The sequence below is a fragment of the Sphaeramia orbicularis genome, chromosome 4 (assembly GCF_902148855.1).
Source record: "Sphaeramia orbicularis chromosome 4, fSphaOr1.1, whole genome shotgun sequence".
Classification (NCBI taxonomy): domain Eukaryota; kingdom Metazoa; phylum Chordata; class Actinopteri; order Kurtiformes; family Apogonidae; genus Sphaeramia; species Sphaeramia orbicularis.
Genome location: NC_043960.1, coordinates 19278796 through 19295082, shown reverse-complemented (window position 1 = coordinate 19295082; position 16287 = coordinate 19278796). Strand labels below are relative to the sequence as shown.

Sequence of the window (16287 nt, the reverse complement as noted above, 5' to 3'; positions counted from 1 at the left end):
AAAAATTCATATGCATAACATTATAAGTAGTGGATTTATACACATACACATATATATATAAAATACCTCCAGGGTTGTCATGTAATGTTGCACTTCACTAGGCTGCAGAGAGGTTGTTTCCTTCTCTGTCAGTCTGGCTTCATAAACTTTCACTGTATCCTCAGCCCGAGCCAGACTCTGCAGCAGATCCCTTAAAGCCCGAATACTGAAAAAAAAAAATGAGGGAGAGAAAAGAGCTATTTTACAAAGCTGAATTTAAAAATGTATAAAGCAGTGCCACGGTATGTGACAAAATATCTCCAAAACAATCTTCTCCTCCTTAAGCTAAATAAACTCTTCATAATCTATCTTAGATTAGGTGGAAAATGCACTGTTATTGTTTGAGACAGTGATGCTACAAACATATGATGTTCTTACAGAATATGATGCATCACTGTAGATTAAACCACACAACAGTATTTAAATTACTTCAAATACGCAGCAGTAAAATCCAACATATAGATTAATTAAGCCATAACATGAATACATCTATCAACATTTTACTGCACAATAACTACTTTTTCTTTTCACACTTTAAGGGCATTTTGTCATTATACCCATATATGAGGTTTTACCCTTTATTTAAGGTCTCATCTATATAAACCTTTGCATGTAGTGGAGTATTTTCACAGTCATCAGTGCTTTTACTACTTATTTCTGAAGACTTTTAACACCACTACAATTATTCCTTTTCCAGTAATGAGGAATTTTTTTGTTGCACAATGCATCTTATGGGTGAGCAATATGATCAAGATCTTTTATCATGGTAACAATATTCATCACAATATAGTAATTGTTCTGTAAACTCACATTTGATGACTGATGACTATTGGACAAAATATAGTAGGAAGACAGAGATGGTTCCCACAGTGGAAAAGGTATTTCCACATCGCTACTGATGGACCGATTTGTAATGTCACAAATTATACACCACAAAAATCACCAAACCCCAGCATGAGTTCCTCTTTTGGTCTCAACTACTTTGAGTCTTTTTTAATACCCTGTCCTGTGTCACATTAACTCTACTCCATGTTTTTGTTTTTGTTACCTTCATGCAAATTTATTTCCAGCATATGTGTTGTGTACCAAAAAGTAAAGTGTCGAAACATCTAATTTTACATAAGTATAGAGTGTGATTTGTGACTCATTGTAAATGTTAGCACAAAACATAGAACAGCAGTGGCTTCATATCACACAGCTGTAATGTAACACAAAAGAGAAAACGGATTCTGAATAGAAGCCACAGTTAATTAGAAGCATCTACAGTCTCAATTAGATGCGCCTTTCTATGTCTTTTAGGTATTTTAAGTGTAAGTGGACATATCCTTACACTGCAGACTGTCAAGGGACTTATTTTTTTTACTAAAAAGGAGCTTCATTTTGAAAAACAGCCACTCAGTTTGGCACACAAAGACAACCAAAGCCTCATCTTAACTCTGAATGAATTCACTGAACTAGAAGGGGGATATTTTTCTGCAGACAGTCTCTCCAGGAAGAATTCATAGTGTTATACTCCGTTATTCACATGTTAAGTGACAGATAGGGATGTAATGATTACTTGTATAACGATAAACCACGGTAAAATTGCAGACGGTTAGTATTACCGTTTAAATTCTAATTATCATGATAACCGTGTTTGATTACCGCACTTTTCCGGAGAAAACCCCTATGTAAAGATCTGCTTTTATGTCAAATATTTGAGCATAGTTTTAATTTATTTCAATTTTGATTTTATATACCTAATATTTGGAACCAATATTCACTTTTAAAGTCTTTGAAAAGGTTCGTTAAGCATCTGTGTGTTATTTGTGGAATAAATTATATACATTTTTCAAATCGGATTATATATTTTTTCATGTTTTTTGTCCTTTTGTGTTTTTATAGTACGTTAAAGTGAAAAAATAATAGACAGATGATATAGATGAAGTTGTGCTGAAAAAAAAAAAGATCCCAAACATGGGTATAGTAAACATTTGTTTATATACAGTAGTATATAACGGCAAAATCAAAAGGACTGAAAAACAGACAAAATAGGCTCAGACCACTAAGGGTTAATATTTGAATGTTTCTGCAACAGAAGGTACATTGTGCCAATTATTTTATTTGGGGTTTTTTTGTTTTTTTTTTTTTCAAAATACAACTGGGTTAAATTATTTCAGTGTGTGTATTAGTACTTTTTGAACATTTTGAGCACAATTTCAACAAAACCGCGATAATAATGATAACTGTGATAATTTTGGTCACAATAACCGTGATATGAAATTTTCATATCGTTACATCCCTAGTGACAGATCAAGTAAAGAATGGAAATAGGGTGAAGGGAGAAGGTCAAGCTTTCCTCATATCTCATCAGTCAATGGCTGTTTGATCAATACAGATGATCAACCATAGTCTGACTACCCAGCATTTTAAATAGATCATATGAATTTTTATATAAAGATGCTGTATGAAAAACTAAAACTGCGAGTGACAAAATAATGTTGTTCACTGAAACTAAAAATATTAATTATAGTGCTTTAGGTAAAATGGCTTTACTAAAATACAATATTTCAGTTTTAGTCAAATGACTTCAGAAATCACATTTGACGTCATGAATTCCTTCATTCTACCTTTTTCAGTTTGCTTAAATCAAGGCTTTCCAAATATTTGAATCCATCCATCCATCTGTTTTATGAATTAACTGGGAGAACATGCAAACTCCCCAAAGAAAGGCCCACACTAGTAGAAATGAGACTTGGAAACCAGACAAAACTACAGTGAAATCAGAAACCAAACTGACACATAATAAAAACACAATAATGAACACTTAAAAACTATAAAACAACTCAGAATAAAATTATGTGACTCTACACATCTTCTCAACCATTTTTTAAACAATACAAGGCTTAAAAGTTATCAGTGACTTAGTAGTGACTGCATTGGCGTACCGCATCACGTAAGCCGATGAGCTGCTCTCCAGACTGGCCAATCTTTGGCTGATGACTCCAATCTCACTGCGAAGGAACTGGGCTTTGTCTGAATCACTAATGGTTTCCAGCTCCCTCAAAATGCGATCCCTCAGGCGGAGATACTCGTCACGCATTAAGTCGACGTCGCGCTGCACCATCTGAGGAAAAGTAAGTGTAAATATTGTTAGAAATGCTGAATAAGACATGCGTTTTAATCCCACAAGGTTGTTTGATTTTAGAGCCGTGATGATTTTTAAGTTTATTAGACAAATATCAAGTACTCTGGTCATTTTTCAAGAAAAAAAGACAACATTTTTCAGGTTTTTGTGACTTGAATGTCATAATTTGTAGCATTTCTTAAGTAGGCCTACATCTGATGTAAAAATAAACATCTAAAACAGTGATGGAACTCAAGTACCATACTTAAGTACAACTTGAAGCACTTTACAAGAGTATTTCCAGTTCGTGTTATTGTATATTTCTCTAGTCTCTCTGCTTTTGTCTGATATCTTCGGTTAGTTTTCAGATTAAGCTTTGACTTAGTGAACAATAGAATATGACAATAATATTTTACAAAGAAGATCGCATTTTTATCAAAACAGCACTGTGATATACAGTATCAAGAGCATGTAAGCACTTCATATAAATACTGTCCCCATAATCCAACACAGACATAAAAGAAAGGATACATTTTATCCAAAAATAGAAACTCAATTTTAGCTTCAGTCTTTGTAAAAGCTGCTGAATGTGAGGAGTGAATGACAGTGAATCATCTATTAAAATACTGAGATATCTGTACTCAGATGGATGATCGATTTGATGGTGTGGAGAAGTGGTGATTAAAAGAAGGTCCAGTAACTTTGACTTAGCTTTTGAAAATAACCAGTAAAAAAACAGTTTTAAATCATAAAATTTTGACTGTACGACATTAAAAGTGCCTTGGAGCTGCACACTGGGTGTGGATGCTGAGGTGTGAGGTTACATTTTTTCATGTTTTTCTATTTTTCATGTGGGACTTTCAATTCATTTTACTTTAGTTTGTTGGACTTTGACTGAAGTAAAGGATATGAATACTTCCTCCACCACTGTAGTCATTAGTGGCATTGACATTCTCTTGGACTGAAGAATGTTATTCATTACTTTCTGCCATTTAATTGACAAAATAAATAATAATAATAATAATAATAATAATAATAATAATAATAATAATAATAATAATAATAATAGTAATAATAATAATAAAATAATCGACCAATTGTGAAAAGAATCAGCAGATGTCACAGAGCTAGCTGTATGTTTTCTGTGGTGTGTTAGTTTGTGTATCTACCTCTAACTGTGTGATCTTGAGGCCACAGTCGTGCACGCTGTCGTCTCCTATAGAGACGTGAAGGTGTTGACTGAGCGTGCCCTCGGCGGCCTCCAGCCTCAGTCTGAGAGAATGCAGGTCTGATAAACTCTGGGAGGAGGATATGGAGGAGGAAGAGGATGATGAGGACAGCAGCACCTTCCTCCTCACAGGCTCCGCCTTCGTCACTTTAACTGTTTCTCTCTTGATCACTTGCTCCTTCCTTTCCGCCTGTTTTCTCAGCTCAGCTCTCCGTCTTTCTTCTTCGGCTCTCAGTCTTGCTTCTTCAGCTCTCCGCCTTTCTTCTTCGAGCCTCCGCCTTTCTTCTTCGAGTCTCCGGACTTCTTCCCGTCTCCGGGCTTCTTCGACCCTCCGCCTTTCTTCTTCAGCTCTCCGCCTTTCTTCTTCGAATCTCCGGGTTTCTTCGAGTTTCCGGGCCTCCTCAAGTCTCCGGGCCTCTTCAAGTTTCCGGGTCTCTTCGAGTATCCGGGCTTCTTCGAGTCTCCGGGTCTCTTCGAGTATTCGGGTCTCTTCGAGTATCCGGGCCTCTTCAACCCTGATGGCCTCTTCTTCAGCTGCTTGCTGCTGCTGCAGCTGAAGCTGCTGCTGCTGTAGTTGTATCTGCTGCTGGTGCTGCAGTTGCAGAAGATGTAGCTGCTGCTGCTGAGGTTGGATTATGATAAAATGCGGCTGCTGTACTACTGGCTGGTGCTGAAGCTGGACTACTTGTTGATGCTGAACCTCAACCATTGTTGGCTGGTGCTGCAGTTCGACAACTTGCTGTTGCTGCACTTCAACTACTTCCTCTTCTTCTATTTCTTCTATTTCTTCTACTTCTTCTCCACCAACTGAGAACACACAGAAGACATTTGTATTAAATAAAGGCTTAAAACTTAATATGAAAGTCATTTATAATTGTCTCATTCTAAAGAACCTGGCCACTGTCATTAGTATAACATCTGTTTAAGCTTCTTTAGATCAGCATAGAACCAGACATATCAATCAGAATGAACAGAATTTGGCTCTTGGAAGAAGAAGAGTAAGGACAGAAGCTCAGACAATAAAAACTGTTCCCACACTACAAATCTGAGATAACAATTTTAACACTCTCAGAGTTAAAATCAACACCTACCTGGTGTTTAGAGGGAACCACTACTGAAGTGTTAAAATCAACACTAAGGTAGTTAATATTTAACTCTTTACTGATTTAATGCTCTTTACTCTTAACTGTTCTTCCTGTTGACCACTGGGGCCTGAAAATGACACAAGCCAAATGAGTTTTGTTTGTTTGTTTGTTTTGTTCTTTTTTTAGCCTGATAGTCAGAGATCCAGATTTACTTATTTTGTATTTAGAACTATGACGTTCAGATCAACAGCTATCAGGTTTCTAATGAAGTCAAATATACTACGTTTCAGAGACACAATATGGAAATAATTTTCAGCTATTAATCAGCTTTTACCTGCTCTAATCAACTATTACATCAACCCTCAAAAATCCACTGTCTTTAGCCTTTTTACTTTAGCTAACATTTGTGGACATTGAAATGATCTAAAATTATCAAATGAGCTTTCGGTAGCTAAATGACCAATTGCACCTTTATTAGGCAGGCAACATTAGGAGCAACTAGAAAATTATTCTTCTTTTACTAACAAAGCAACAAACGTGTGTATATGTGAATGCAGAAACGTAACACTGACCGTAGCTTGGCAGCTGCACCACCAGTTTGTCATAATGGGCCTGGGCTCCGGTGAACTGGTTCTCTATAACCTTCCTGTCCTCCTCAGCAAACATCTGGGAGCCCTTGGAGGTCTTTTTGAACTCCTCGTAGTGAGTCTCCATACTCCTGATGATCTGGCGATACTCCTCTTGACTCATCTTGGACAGCTGAACGCAAACACACCAACATGTCATTCACATCAAAACCTTACAATGATTTAAGTTTTAGTGCAGAGAACAAAAGCATTTTTTCAGCAGATAACATCTCCTGGATTGTAGTTTAAATAATGATAATTCTGATGAAATGAAAATCTCAAAATAACATCAAATCAGCCTTAGCCTATCACTAAATTAGCATGACACAGTGTTATAAAAACAGCTTTGTTCCTGTCGCCGTCACTGAGCTCAATAAGAAATAGTGACATTGCACTTTACTAACTTATTTTAGTTATTTATCCCATTTCTTTGCTCAATTTATTATTATTGTGACTTCAAATTTTTAAGTTTTTAAATTTTATGTTCTTATCCTGGGTTTTATCCAGGATTGTTCTTATCTTTTCTGGTTTTTATTATGTTTTATTGCATCTTGTTTTTATTTATTTGATCTTATTTATTTCTTTTATTCTTTTACTTATCCATGCTGCTATACTGATGAATGGTGGAACACTGAGCACTTTTTGTCTGTTTTTCCTGTCTTTTTGTCCTGTCTGTAAGCGTGATCAAGTACCTGTCTTACATGTTCAACGTATGTATTGTTGTAATACCAAATCAGTCACCTAGACTGCAAAACAAATCTACCTACAGGTACAAATAAAGTAACCTTGACCTTGACACATCGGAAACTCCATATATTTAGTCTAGTGCCAGTCTTCCTTGATTTACTTTTCAACACCAGCAGATGCACCGTCATCGTGACTTACCATGGTCATGGTGAGAGAGTTGATGCGTTTGATGTCCAACAGACAGTACTGCCAGGCGATGAGACTCTTAACGTTGATGTAAAGCTGATTCCAGATTGACATGATGGCCTCATAGTACTGCTCATTCCTTTCCAAAATACAGAGATTAAATATCAGTTTTTGCTAATGCGATGTATCAGATATTGGTTAGCTAGGATGCTAACAAAACTAATTCTTCCTTTTCAACATTTTGTTTATCACATACAAGACTACATACCCTCACCCCTTCATTCAGTTCTGATCTGAGCCCCATAAAAGCTTAAAAAACTCACAACACATTTCTATCAACATTACATATATTTTCAAATTACCTTCAACAGTATGTTTGTTGTTCATTTCTGTACCTTACAGTTCACAGTTCACATTTTATTTACAAATCATTTAAAATACGTATGCAACTTGTATTCATAATTTACAGTAAGATATGATTATGTAAAAAGGGTAACCACAGAAGCTATCCATAGCTTATAAACGGGGGCCTTATAATGTCAGGAGCTACTTGACAGAACGTCACATTCGCTTGGACTTAGTTTAGTGGCCAAAGGTCAAAGTTCACGACCATAATTTTAGAGTTTATACAGCAATAACGTGATGTGATGACATGTTATTATCAAAAGGTCAAAGACTGACTTCACTCAATATCAACCCCATATCTTTAGTACACCATCAGGGGGTTTTCAGATTTGGTACGTGTGTTTTTCAGGAATGAACTGAGTAGAGTCAAAAGTGCTTATTAGTAGCCAAACGTTTGGTCACTCATAAGGTTGTTAATAACCAAGAGAACTAAAGGGCATGGATAGAATGTGATGCGCAGATAGTGGATGCATCTGATGGAATGTATGGTTTTTATTTGATCTCACCTGTTTCTTTTTGTTTCTGTTTTTTTGGGGTTTTTTTGTTGTTTTTTTTTGTTTTTTAGACTCCACCTCCTTTAAGAGCTTTAGAGTCCTCTGTTTTACATGTGCAAACAAATAAAGGTATGTGCTATTGGGCATAGCTTTTAAAATCTAATTAATATAATATAGTCTAATATATTTAATTTTAATGTATTTTCAGTAGTTTTCTCTCTACAGCTTTTATGTTAAGGTTAAGAAGTGTGCCTAAATTTTTTGTATACACTAAAAGACACTGACAGAATTATATTGTTTTCTAAAATATGAAATATATCACTGTGTTTTTTATAGAGGTAGAGCATAATAACATTCTGCAGACAGTAAAGAAAGAGTACAGTCATTTTCTTGATAGCTTATATTTACATAGCATCACCATCAGATGTCACTGAAGCCAGATAACCTAAACCTACAAAGCTCTTCTAGGTATGGTACCGTCATACCTATCCTTTTTTCTCCAAAGATCAACCAGTCAATATTCTTTACGGTCTTGTAATCAGTGTTATTTGAAAGTACCCAAAAGTTAGAACTGAAATGGGGAAGTGAGCTTTTAGCTTTGCCGCCTCCTTTGCCTGGAACACACTTCAAGTAGAGCTGAAAATGCCAGAACTCATGTCATTTCAAGCTTTTCACTCCGTCTTATGGTCAAGACAGCGAGAGTCAATCAAACAGTGCCTGTGTTTTTAAATTGCAGTGATCTCAACTAAATTTTTGCACTTCAATAACTGCACTTTTAAAAAAACTGTCTCACTTTTCTGTCATTACAATATTATTACTGTTTGTTTTAATTTATTGTTAATATCTGTCTGCCTGTTTTCTTTCTTGGCGTGTGCTGCTGACCTCTTGGCCAGGTCACCCTTGTAAAAGAGATCTCGATCTCAGTGGGATTTTATCTGGTTAAATAAAGGCCTAATAAAAGAAAAATATGTGTATCTTACTTGTTGGCCAGGCTGATGCTGATTGGGTTGGGTGGTGGTATCATCAGACACACAGAAGGCACCAACATGTCAAGTCCTCCTGGGCCGGTCACATGCCATTTACTGCGCTGACTGTTGTCCTTCAGGATCCCCTCATTGTCCTTAAGAATCACTTTCTGTGGAGCCAGAACAGACAGAATATATCACACACTGCTGATATATTAATGCACAGGTGTCAAACATGTGGCCCAGGGGCCAAATCCGGCCCGCCAAAGGGTCCAGTCCGGTCCTTGGGATGAATTTGTGAAATGCAAAAATTACACTAAAATATTAACAATCCTTTTAGTTCAGGTTCCACATCAGACCAATTCAATCTCAGTTGGGTCAGACCAGTAAAATACTATCATAATAATATATAAATAATGACAACTTCAAATGTTTCTCTTTGTAAATGTAAATATTTTCATGTATTTACACTAAAATAAAGTATAATTTTGCAAAAAATGTGAATAACCTGAACAATTATGAACAACCCGAAATGTCTTAAGAGAAGTAAGTACAATTTTAACAATATTCTGCCTGTTACTCCATGTTATGTGTATTTGTCGATCCACTGTGATCTGGAAGTTATAATGTACATGTGTAAATGATAAACTAAGGCAGAATACTGTTAAAATTATACTTATTTTTTCAGTTTGTTCATGTTATTTACATCTTTTGAAAGGATAGTTTCTAGATGTAAACCTTTTCATAATGTAAATTAACTTTTTTCACTCTAAAACAGAGAGAAAATTTTGGAGTTGACATTATTTATATATTATTATGTTATTATTTTACTGATCCGGCCCACTGCAGATCAAAATTGGCTGAATCTGGCCTGTGAACTAAAATGAGTTTGACACCCCTGTATTAACGCCTGTATGTGTATGGTTAAAATTGTGATGTGTGGGTCATTTCCACTCTGACCTGGTCTTGTTTAAAGTCACACAAGGCTTTGACGATGATGGGGCTGCTGCTCTTCTCATCTGGGTTCCTGGGCTTCAGCCTCACGATGCTCTTCGACTTACTGACCAGATGTTGAACCTGCCTCTTGTTTTCCATGATCTTGTCTCTTTCTCTCTGGAGATTAAAAAAAATGAAAAAAAGTTGCTTGGGTCACACATCAATGAAAAATTATTTCAGTGAGTAATGGAAAGAAAATGAAGTCCACAATGACAACAAGCAGAGCATTCAATCAATTACTGAAGTTACTGAAGCAGCTAAATTGACTTACTGAGCATCTACTTCAAGTGGCTTATTATTTCACAGTTAAAAGAGGGACTCAAGTGTATCTTTTAGTTGTCTTAATCAACACTAGCAGTCTTCAACAGACCATCGATGCATGTTCTGCACTTACTGACTAATGGCCAACAAATCACCTTGATTACAGAGACGTAACTTCTCACAGTTTAAGATGATGCCTTCAGAGTACTTTTTCCATCCAATCAGTAGACAAAAGGTGAAGTACATTTCACTGATTGGCATGGGAGACAAAACAAAAGTGATCGAATTAAATAAATGTGGTTGCAGCTCTGTAGGTTGTGGTTTTAATTTATATCTTTTTTGTCTTCCTGCAGATGAATTTAGTCTGATCTTTTAACCCTTTTAAGACTGCCATTATAAGAGGCTGCTTAGGTGTCATCATGTTTTCTTTGCAATGAAAGTGTCAGAAAATGTGCTTTTTGTCAATTTTTTTGCACCTTTGTTTTCAGGAAGAACTTAACTTTCAATATCTGGCCATTAATTTTCATTATTAAAAATAACAAATGCTCAAAACAGTGTGTTTTAGCAAAAAAAAAGAAAAAAACAGACTTGAAGTTTTTAGCATATTTATTATCAGAAACAACTGTAAATGTCCATAACAAACCTTTTTGACATTGCAAAAACAAACTTTCAACTACTTTACATCTACTGAAACATGCTTTTTGGTCTTGAACATTCAGTATCCATATTGCGGTTTCATTTTTTGTTATTTCCTATATAGTGTCGGAAAGCTCAGGATCTCAGCTTTCCCATACTGTTTTAACCCATAAAGACCCAAATATCCACCAGCATCCAAAAGCATCTACTGATCTAAAATATTTAATAACTTTGGATCCACTAATCCTATCCATACATGTAAAAAAAATTGGTGTAAAATACAGTTTGTCATAATTTCATAGTCATCAGATATGACCCATTTGGACGTTCAGAGGCTCTGTAGTGAACATGGCAACACTGTCATCTTCTGCAATACTGATTCACCAGTAAAACCCATGGAGTTAAATCAATGACAGTGGATGGAAACATTTTGTTTATGTTCAGTTAATGATATACTTTACTGAAAAAGTCACTTTTTCTTAAGTTTTCTCTATTTTTGGTATAATGACCCTCTAATGTAATCTCAGCATGATGACTAAAGTACATTATCAGTGAATTAAATGATTTTCACAGAAAAAATGCAAAATAGAGAGGATAAAATTATGATAAATGGTAATAAATTACTGAAAAAAGGTCAAATCTTGAGAAAAATGCATTTGGCAACTGTCACAAAAGTAGCACAGGGTCTTTATGGGTTAATTTTGTAGGTAGCGCATACAGGTCAGGAGTTACAGTAATTTGAATGTTGTAAAGTGTAAAAAGCAGCGCAGGGGAGATTTCTGTGATTAAAGGGTTAAATGTCCAACACATCACTATTTCACATCCAAACAAACAAATCTTTTAGTTAGAGTGACCTTGCTCATGAATTACTAAAATGCATACTACTGTAAAATACATTACAAAATCAATTCTGAATGTGCACTCACTCTATCAGCTACACCTTGCTAGTACGAGGTATACCCAATAAAATGAAAACATATGCTGTTACGGACATTGTTGTGTGTTCGGAGATGCTCTTGTGAATACCTCGGGTTATAATGAGTGATTATTTGGGTGACTTTTGCCTTCCTATCAGCCCTGTCCACTGTGGCCATTCTCCTCTGACCACTGACATTAACCAGGCCTTTCACACCCAGACAACTGCTGCTCACTGGATGTTTTCTCTTTTTCTGACCATTCACTACAAAAAAACCCGTAGATCAGCAGTTTCTGAACCAATGACTATCTTTCCTCCTCATTCTGATGCTTAGTTTGAAGTTCAGGAGATTGTCTGGACCATGTCAACATTCCTAAATACACTGATTTGCTGGCCTGTTGGATATTTGTGTTAATATGCATTTGAAATGACCACTGAGTGTATGTGTGAGATATTTTAGATGGAAATACCAGAAATGGAAACTGGTGAGTTTACATTGCTTCATGCACTTCATAGATTACATTACATGGAATATAAGATAAGATTTTTGCACTATTTTCTCCTCCTTTTTTGCTAGTAATTAGTATTTTTTCCAGTAATACCAACTTACTGAACTCCTAATAAGTTGTTTACAGCCCCTGATGATAAGAAAAAACTATCTGGACATTGACAGAATAGAGCTACACCAACAGCAGAGGCTCAAATGTTCTCAAAGACTGAAAACAGGCAGCTGAAGTGATTATAGTTTTCTGGCTCTTCACATTCAGAGACTGTAGTTTTGGTTTAGATCTGATGCACCAAAGCCCTTTGTTAAATGTGTGCTAAATTTTCATTCTAAATCCCTTATACTTCCACTTTCTAAGCTAATATTATGCAGTGTCTCTACCTCCAGTCCCTTTAGGAGTTCCTGCAGGTTCTCCAGTGGAGTGTTCTTGTCACAGGGAAAATTCTTACGGACCGCCTCGTGCCTCTTCTGCAGGGCGCTGTACGTCTCATTAGCCTCCCTGAAGAACTGTTTAAACACACAAAGGAGAGGAAACAGTTGGGTTAATATATAATTGAGGGAATTTTGAAGTCCATTAGATATATCTTGCATACATCTTTATTAAAAGTAAAAAAAAAAACAAAACATGTTTTTATGTTCATTATGATCATGTCTTTAAAAATTCCATAATTATTTAATTACGGAAATAATCACATATTAATAAATGATTCATAAATAATTAATAAATGACTAGATATCCTAAAATGTCAACTAAATAACTGTCCGATTTTAATAACAACCACCTTCTAATTAGATAAACAATAATAAAATGAGCATATTCAAAAATTGTTTTGATTGTGTTCTTTTTGTTAAGTTGAAATAATCATGACAGAGATTTCTTTTTTGGCATATATCCAGTTTTATATGGAAAATAACAAATTGTATCTGTGTCCGAGAAATCACTTTCATCTAAGTTACCCATTACATAAACACCTCTCAAGGAAGTGTGTTAATTCCAAATCACATGACCTGCTCCACATGATGTCATTTCCTCCTGAAGAAAACACTGGTGAGACTCCACGGTATGTTCTGTCTCCTCTTTCTTAGTTATTTAAGATAAAGTCGTGTGTGAGTCGAGTGTGGATTTCTTGCACTCTTAAGTCAACAGTGTTACTACAATATCTTTATAAGTAACTTTCAATTTCAATTGTATTCAACTGTATATATAATACTGAGAAGAATCTTTCTGTAAAAATGCCACGTGGTGTTATGGTTATGATGATTTTAGGCCTGAAAACAGCAAAAATGTCATCTATACCTGTCAACTATGTTACCCTGTAAAAGAAACTCAAAAAGTTCCTCAAATATATCTTGACCCAGTTGATTTTACGTTTTATTCACATTGTTTTGCAGCCATGTTAAATCTCTCGACTGAATATATTTTACAACTTAAATGTTTATTATAACACAGATAATGCTAAAGTTCAAGATGGTAACTTTTACGCTTTTAAAATGTCAGATAAAAACTGCTCATAGACCATTAATTAAATTACTCTGTTTGGTAAAGTATTTATATTTAACGCTCAAGAACTACTCTGGACTTAAGAATTGATTCTCCTTTAGTAAAAATAACTACCACCAACCATTAAACAGGAGCAGAACATGAAATGGAAAAGAAAAATTGTTGTAGTGCACATTAAGATTATTGCTTGTAATAATTAAATGTACTGTTATGCCTAATCTAATTATTCGCATTAGGGATGGTGTTCTATTTTAGTCGCCTTTGTTTTGCCACATTGTTTTTGTTTTTCATCGTGATCCTGTATCCTGTCATGTCTATGTTATTCACCTGTATTTAATACATTACAAAACACACAGTAACGAAGTAAATATCATGAACATGCTCATAAAGTTAATCAGTTATTTAATATTATGTGTATTATAAAATATAATACTGTACCTGGCTGTACGCTGCATTTTCCTTGAGATGGACGTCAATACACTTGGTAATTTGCAGGAGCCAACTCCACTGAGTCTGCAGTGTGTCCCTGTAAGCCTGAAAATGCAAAATAACATTTAAAAACATCAGAAAAAAAAATAAAAAATACACACATATGAACCTGAATGATGCATAAAGATGGGTTGGCACCTCTATCTTGTCCGAAGCCGGGTGGTTGCTCTTCAGCTGACTGTCCACTTTGGCTTTCAGTTTATTCAGTTGCTTCTCTTTGTCCTCCAGTGCACTCATCAGTTTCTGTTTCACAAGGAGAGCTTTAGAAAACACCGAGGACACACAAAACACCAGGATGCAGCTGCAGCAGCACTGTGTGGCTTCGCTCTAAGTGGATGATTGACTGCAGCTGCCAAAATGTAATTTCCAACAGATGATTACTCCCTTATGAAAAGCACATTAAATTCACAAAAAGCATTTAAGGCTCATGGGATTCGCCAAGAATGTTAACTGATGAAGCTTAAAAAATGTTAATTAAAACAGACTTTTTTCCAGCATCAAAGAATCCAAATGAAGAAAACAGTGTGAACTTTTTATGGGTGCATTTTACTAACCGAGTAGCTCTCCTGTTTCCTCGGGATGTACTGGTCGATATTTTTGTCTCCCCAGTCGAACATCAGCTCCTCTTCCTCCCTGTCATTCACCCACATGATTTCTTTGGAGATTTCTTGAATGATTTGCATGAAGTCTCTCAGTTGCTGTGTCCGAGCGCAGGAAAATTGCTGGCGGGGGCGGGGGAGAAGAAAATGAGCTTAAATGCAACAGTTTACCTAAAAATACACAACACACATAGAGTTGGATATGGCTTTTACTTGGAGACTATCCCACTCCTGATCCAGAGCATGAAGGCTGGCCTTGTCTCCATTCTTGACCTGAAGAGAAAGACAGCAAATATGTCAGAGGAAGTATCTTATAAATACAAAACCTACATCTTGACTACACCTACCAGTTCGTCCCGGGCTCGGTCCACCTCCACACTCCTCTGGATGGAGCTGTGAAACTTCTGATGGCTGACGAGCTGCTGATCTATGGTTGAAGGATCATCTCCCCAGGAAGCTGTTTCAATCAAACGCTGGAAGCAAAACACAGAGATGTTCTGTAGCGCTGAGCCACAATGCAGTTGAAAATGTAGTCACATTCGAGACCAGATACAAGGCTATCATCAGTATCCCACAGTTTTCAACCAACACCGTAAACACAGCAACTGCAGAGGCAAACAGTTCCCAGAATCCACGACTTTTATGCTACGTTCACACTGCAAGTCTTAAAGGAGTGATATTTTGCTTTTTCAAATGGAATTATGCATTTTAAAACATTTCCCTGTGGTCTACATAACCTGTAAATGCTATGCTTGGGTCTGAATTCTTCATTAATTCAACTCCACATGTCCATCTTCAACCCTATTTCTGAGTAATGACACCAGAAAGGTCATTTTGAGCGCTGGCCCTTTAACCCTTTCATGCATGAATTATGAGAACCTTAGTTGAGTTTTTTTTTTCCTGAGTGTTTTTATTCCTCTTTAGGCATGAAAAAAACAATGCGATTGAAATTTTTTTATGAACCTATTTTTCATGGCGTTGCAAATATGTCCACTCAGCTGGACACCAATTTTTGAAGCAAAAAACATGTATTTAAAACCCATCATCAGAAAGTGATACACTGTGTGAAAACTATGAAATAAAAACATTTTTCATGCAGCTAATCTGATGTTTTCTCACATTTTAACATACTCTAATACCAGTTGTTACTAACTTCATGCAGACAACATGCAAAAAAAAACAACCCTTTTTGATTAAGAAAACTATTGATTACAGTCTAATAACAATTAGGAATTGATTTAACACGTTACTGCAGATCAGGTTTATCGACCTGATCTGCAAAGTTACAATAATGGTATGAATTACAATGTATTATGGGATGATTCATAAGCGTCCACTGTGTCGGCTGATGTGGAACTAAAACAACAAAACCCATGAATATATAAGACAAGAGCTGGAGAATAACTGTCCACTGTAGTGACCAGTATGCATGAAAGGGTTAAATGCAAATGAGCCACTTCATGCCCCACCTCCTCCAGGTTGTTTGTTGTGCTGCTCTGTCCCATTCAACCAACAACTGAACATTTTAGGTAATCCACTCGAAATTTGGACATATTTTCAGTA

The 16287-nt window shown here is 35.9% G+C and overlaps 1 protein-coding gene across 1 annotated transcript in view; it reads right to left on the bottom strand.

The window, feature by feature from the left end:
* The window catches only part of dspb (desmoplakin b), a 63236-nt gene that overhangs the window by 31770 nt on the left and 15179 nt on the right, over positions 1-16287 (bottom strand). Inside the window, exons 5-17 of the mRNA XM_030132577.1 lie at positions 15072-15197; positions 14938-14997; positions 14680-14847; positions 14264-14368; positions 14075-14170; positions 12517-12642; positions 9782-9934; positions 8837-8991; positions 6970-7096; positions 6031-6217; positions 4315-5180; positions 2967-3145; positions 67-205 (exon numbers count right to left, since the gene is read on the bottom strand). Coding sequence (XP_029988437.1) covers positions 67-205; positions 2967-3145; positions 4315-5180; positions 6031-6217; positions 6970-7096; positions 8837-8991; positions 9782-9934; positions 12517-12642; positions 14075-14170; positions 14264-14368; positions 14680-14847; positions 14938-14997; positions 15072-15197 — 2487 coding nt within the window. The remainder of the gene's footprint in view (positions 1-66; positions 206-2966; positions 3146-4314; positions 5181-6030; positions 6218-6969; positions 7097-8836; positions 8992-9781; positions 9935-12516; positions 12643-14074; positions 14171-14263; positions 14369-14679; positions 14848-14937; positions 14998-15071; positions 15198-16287) is intronic.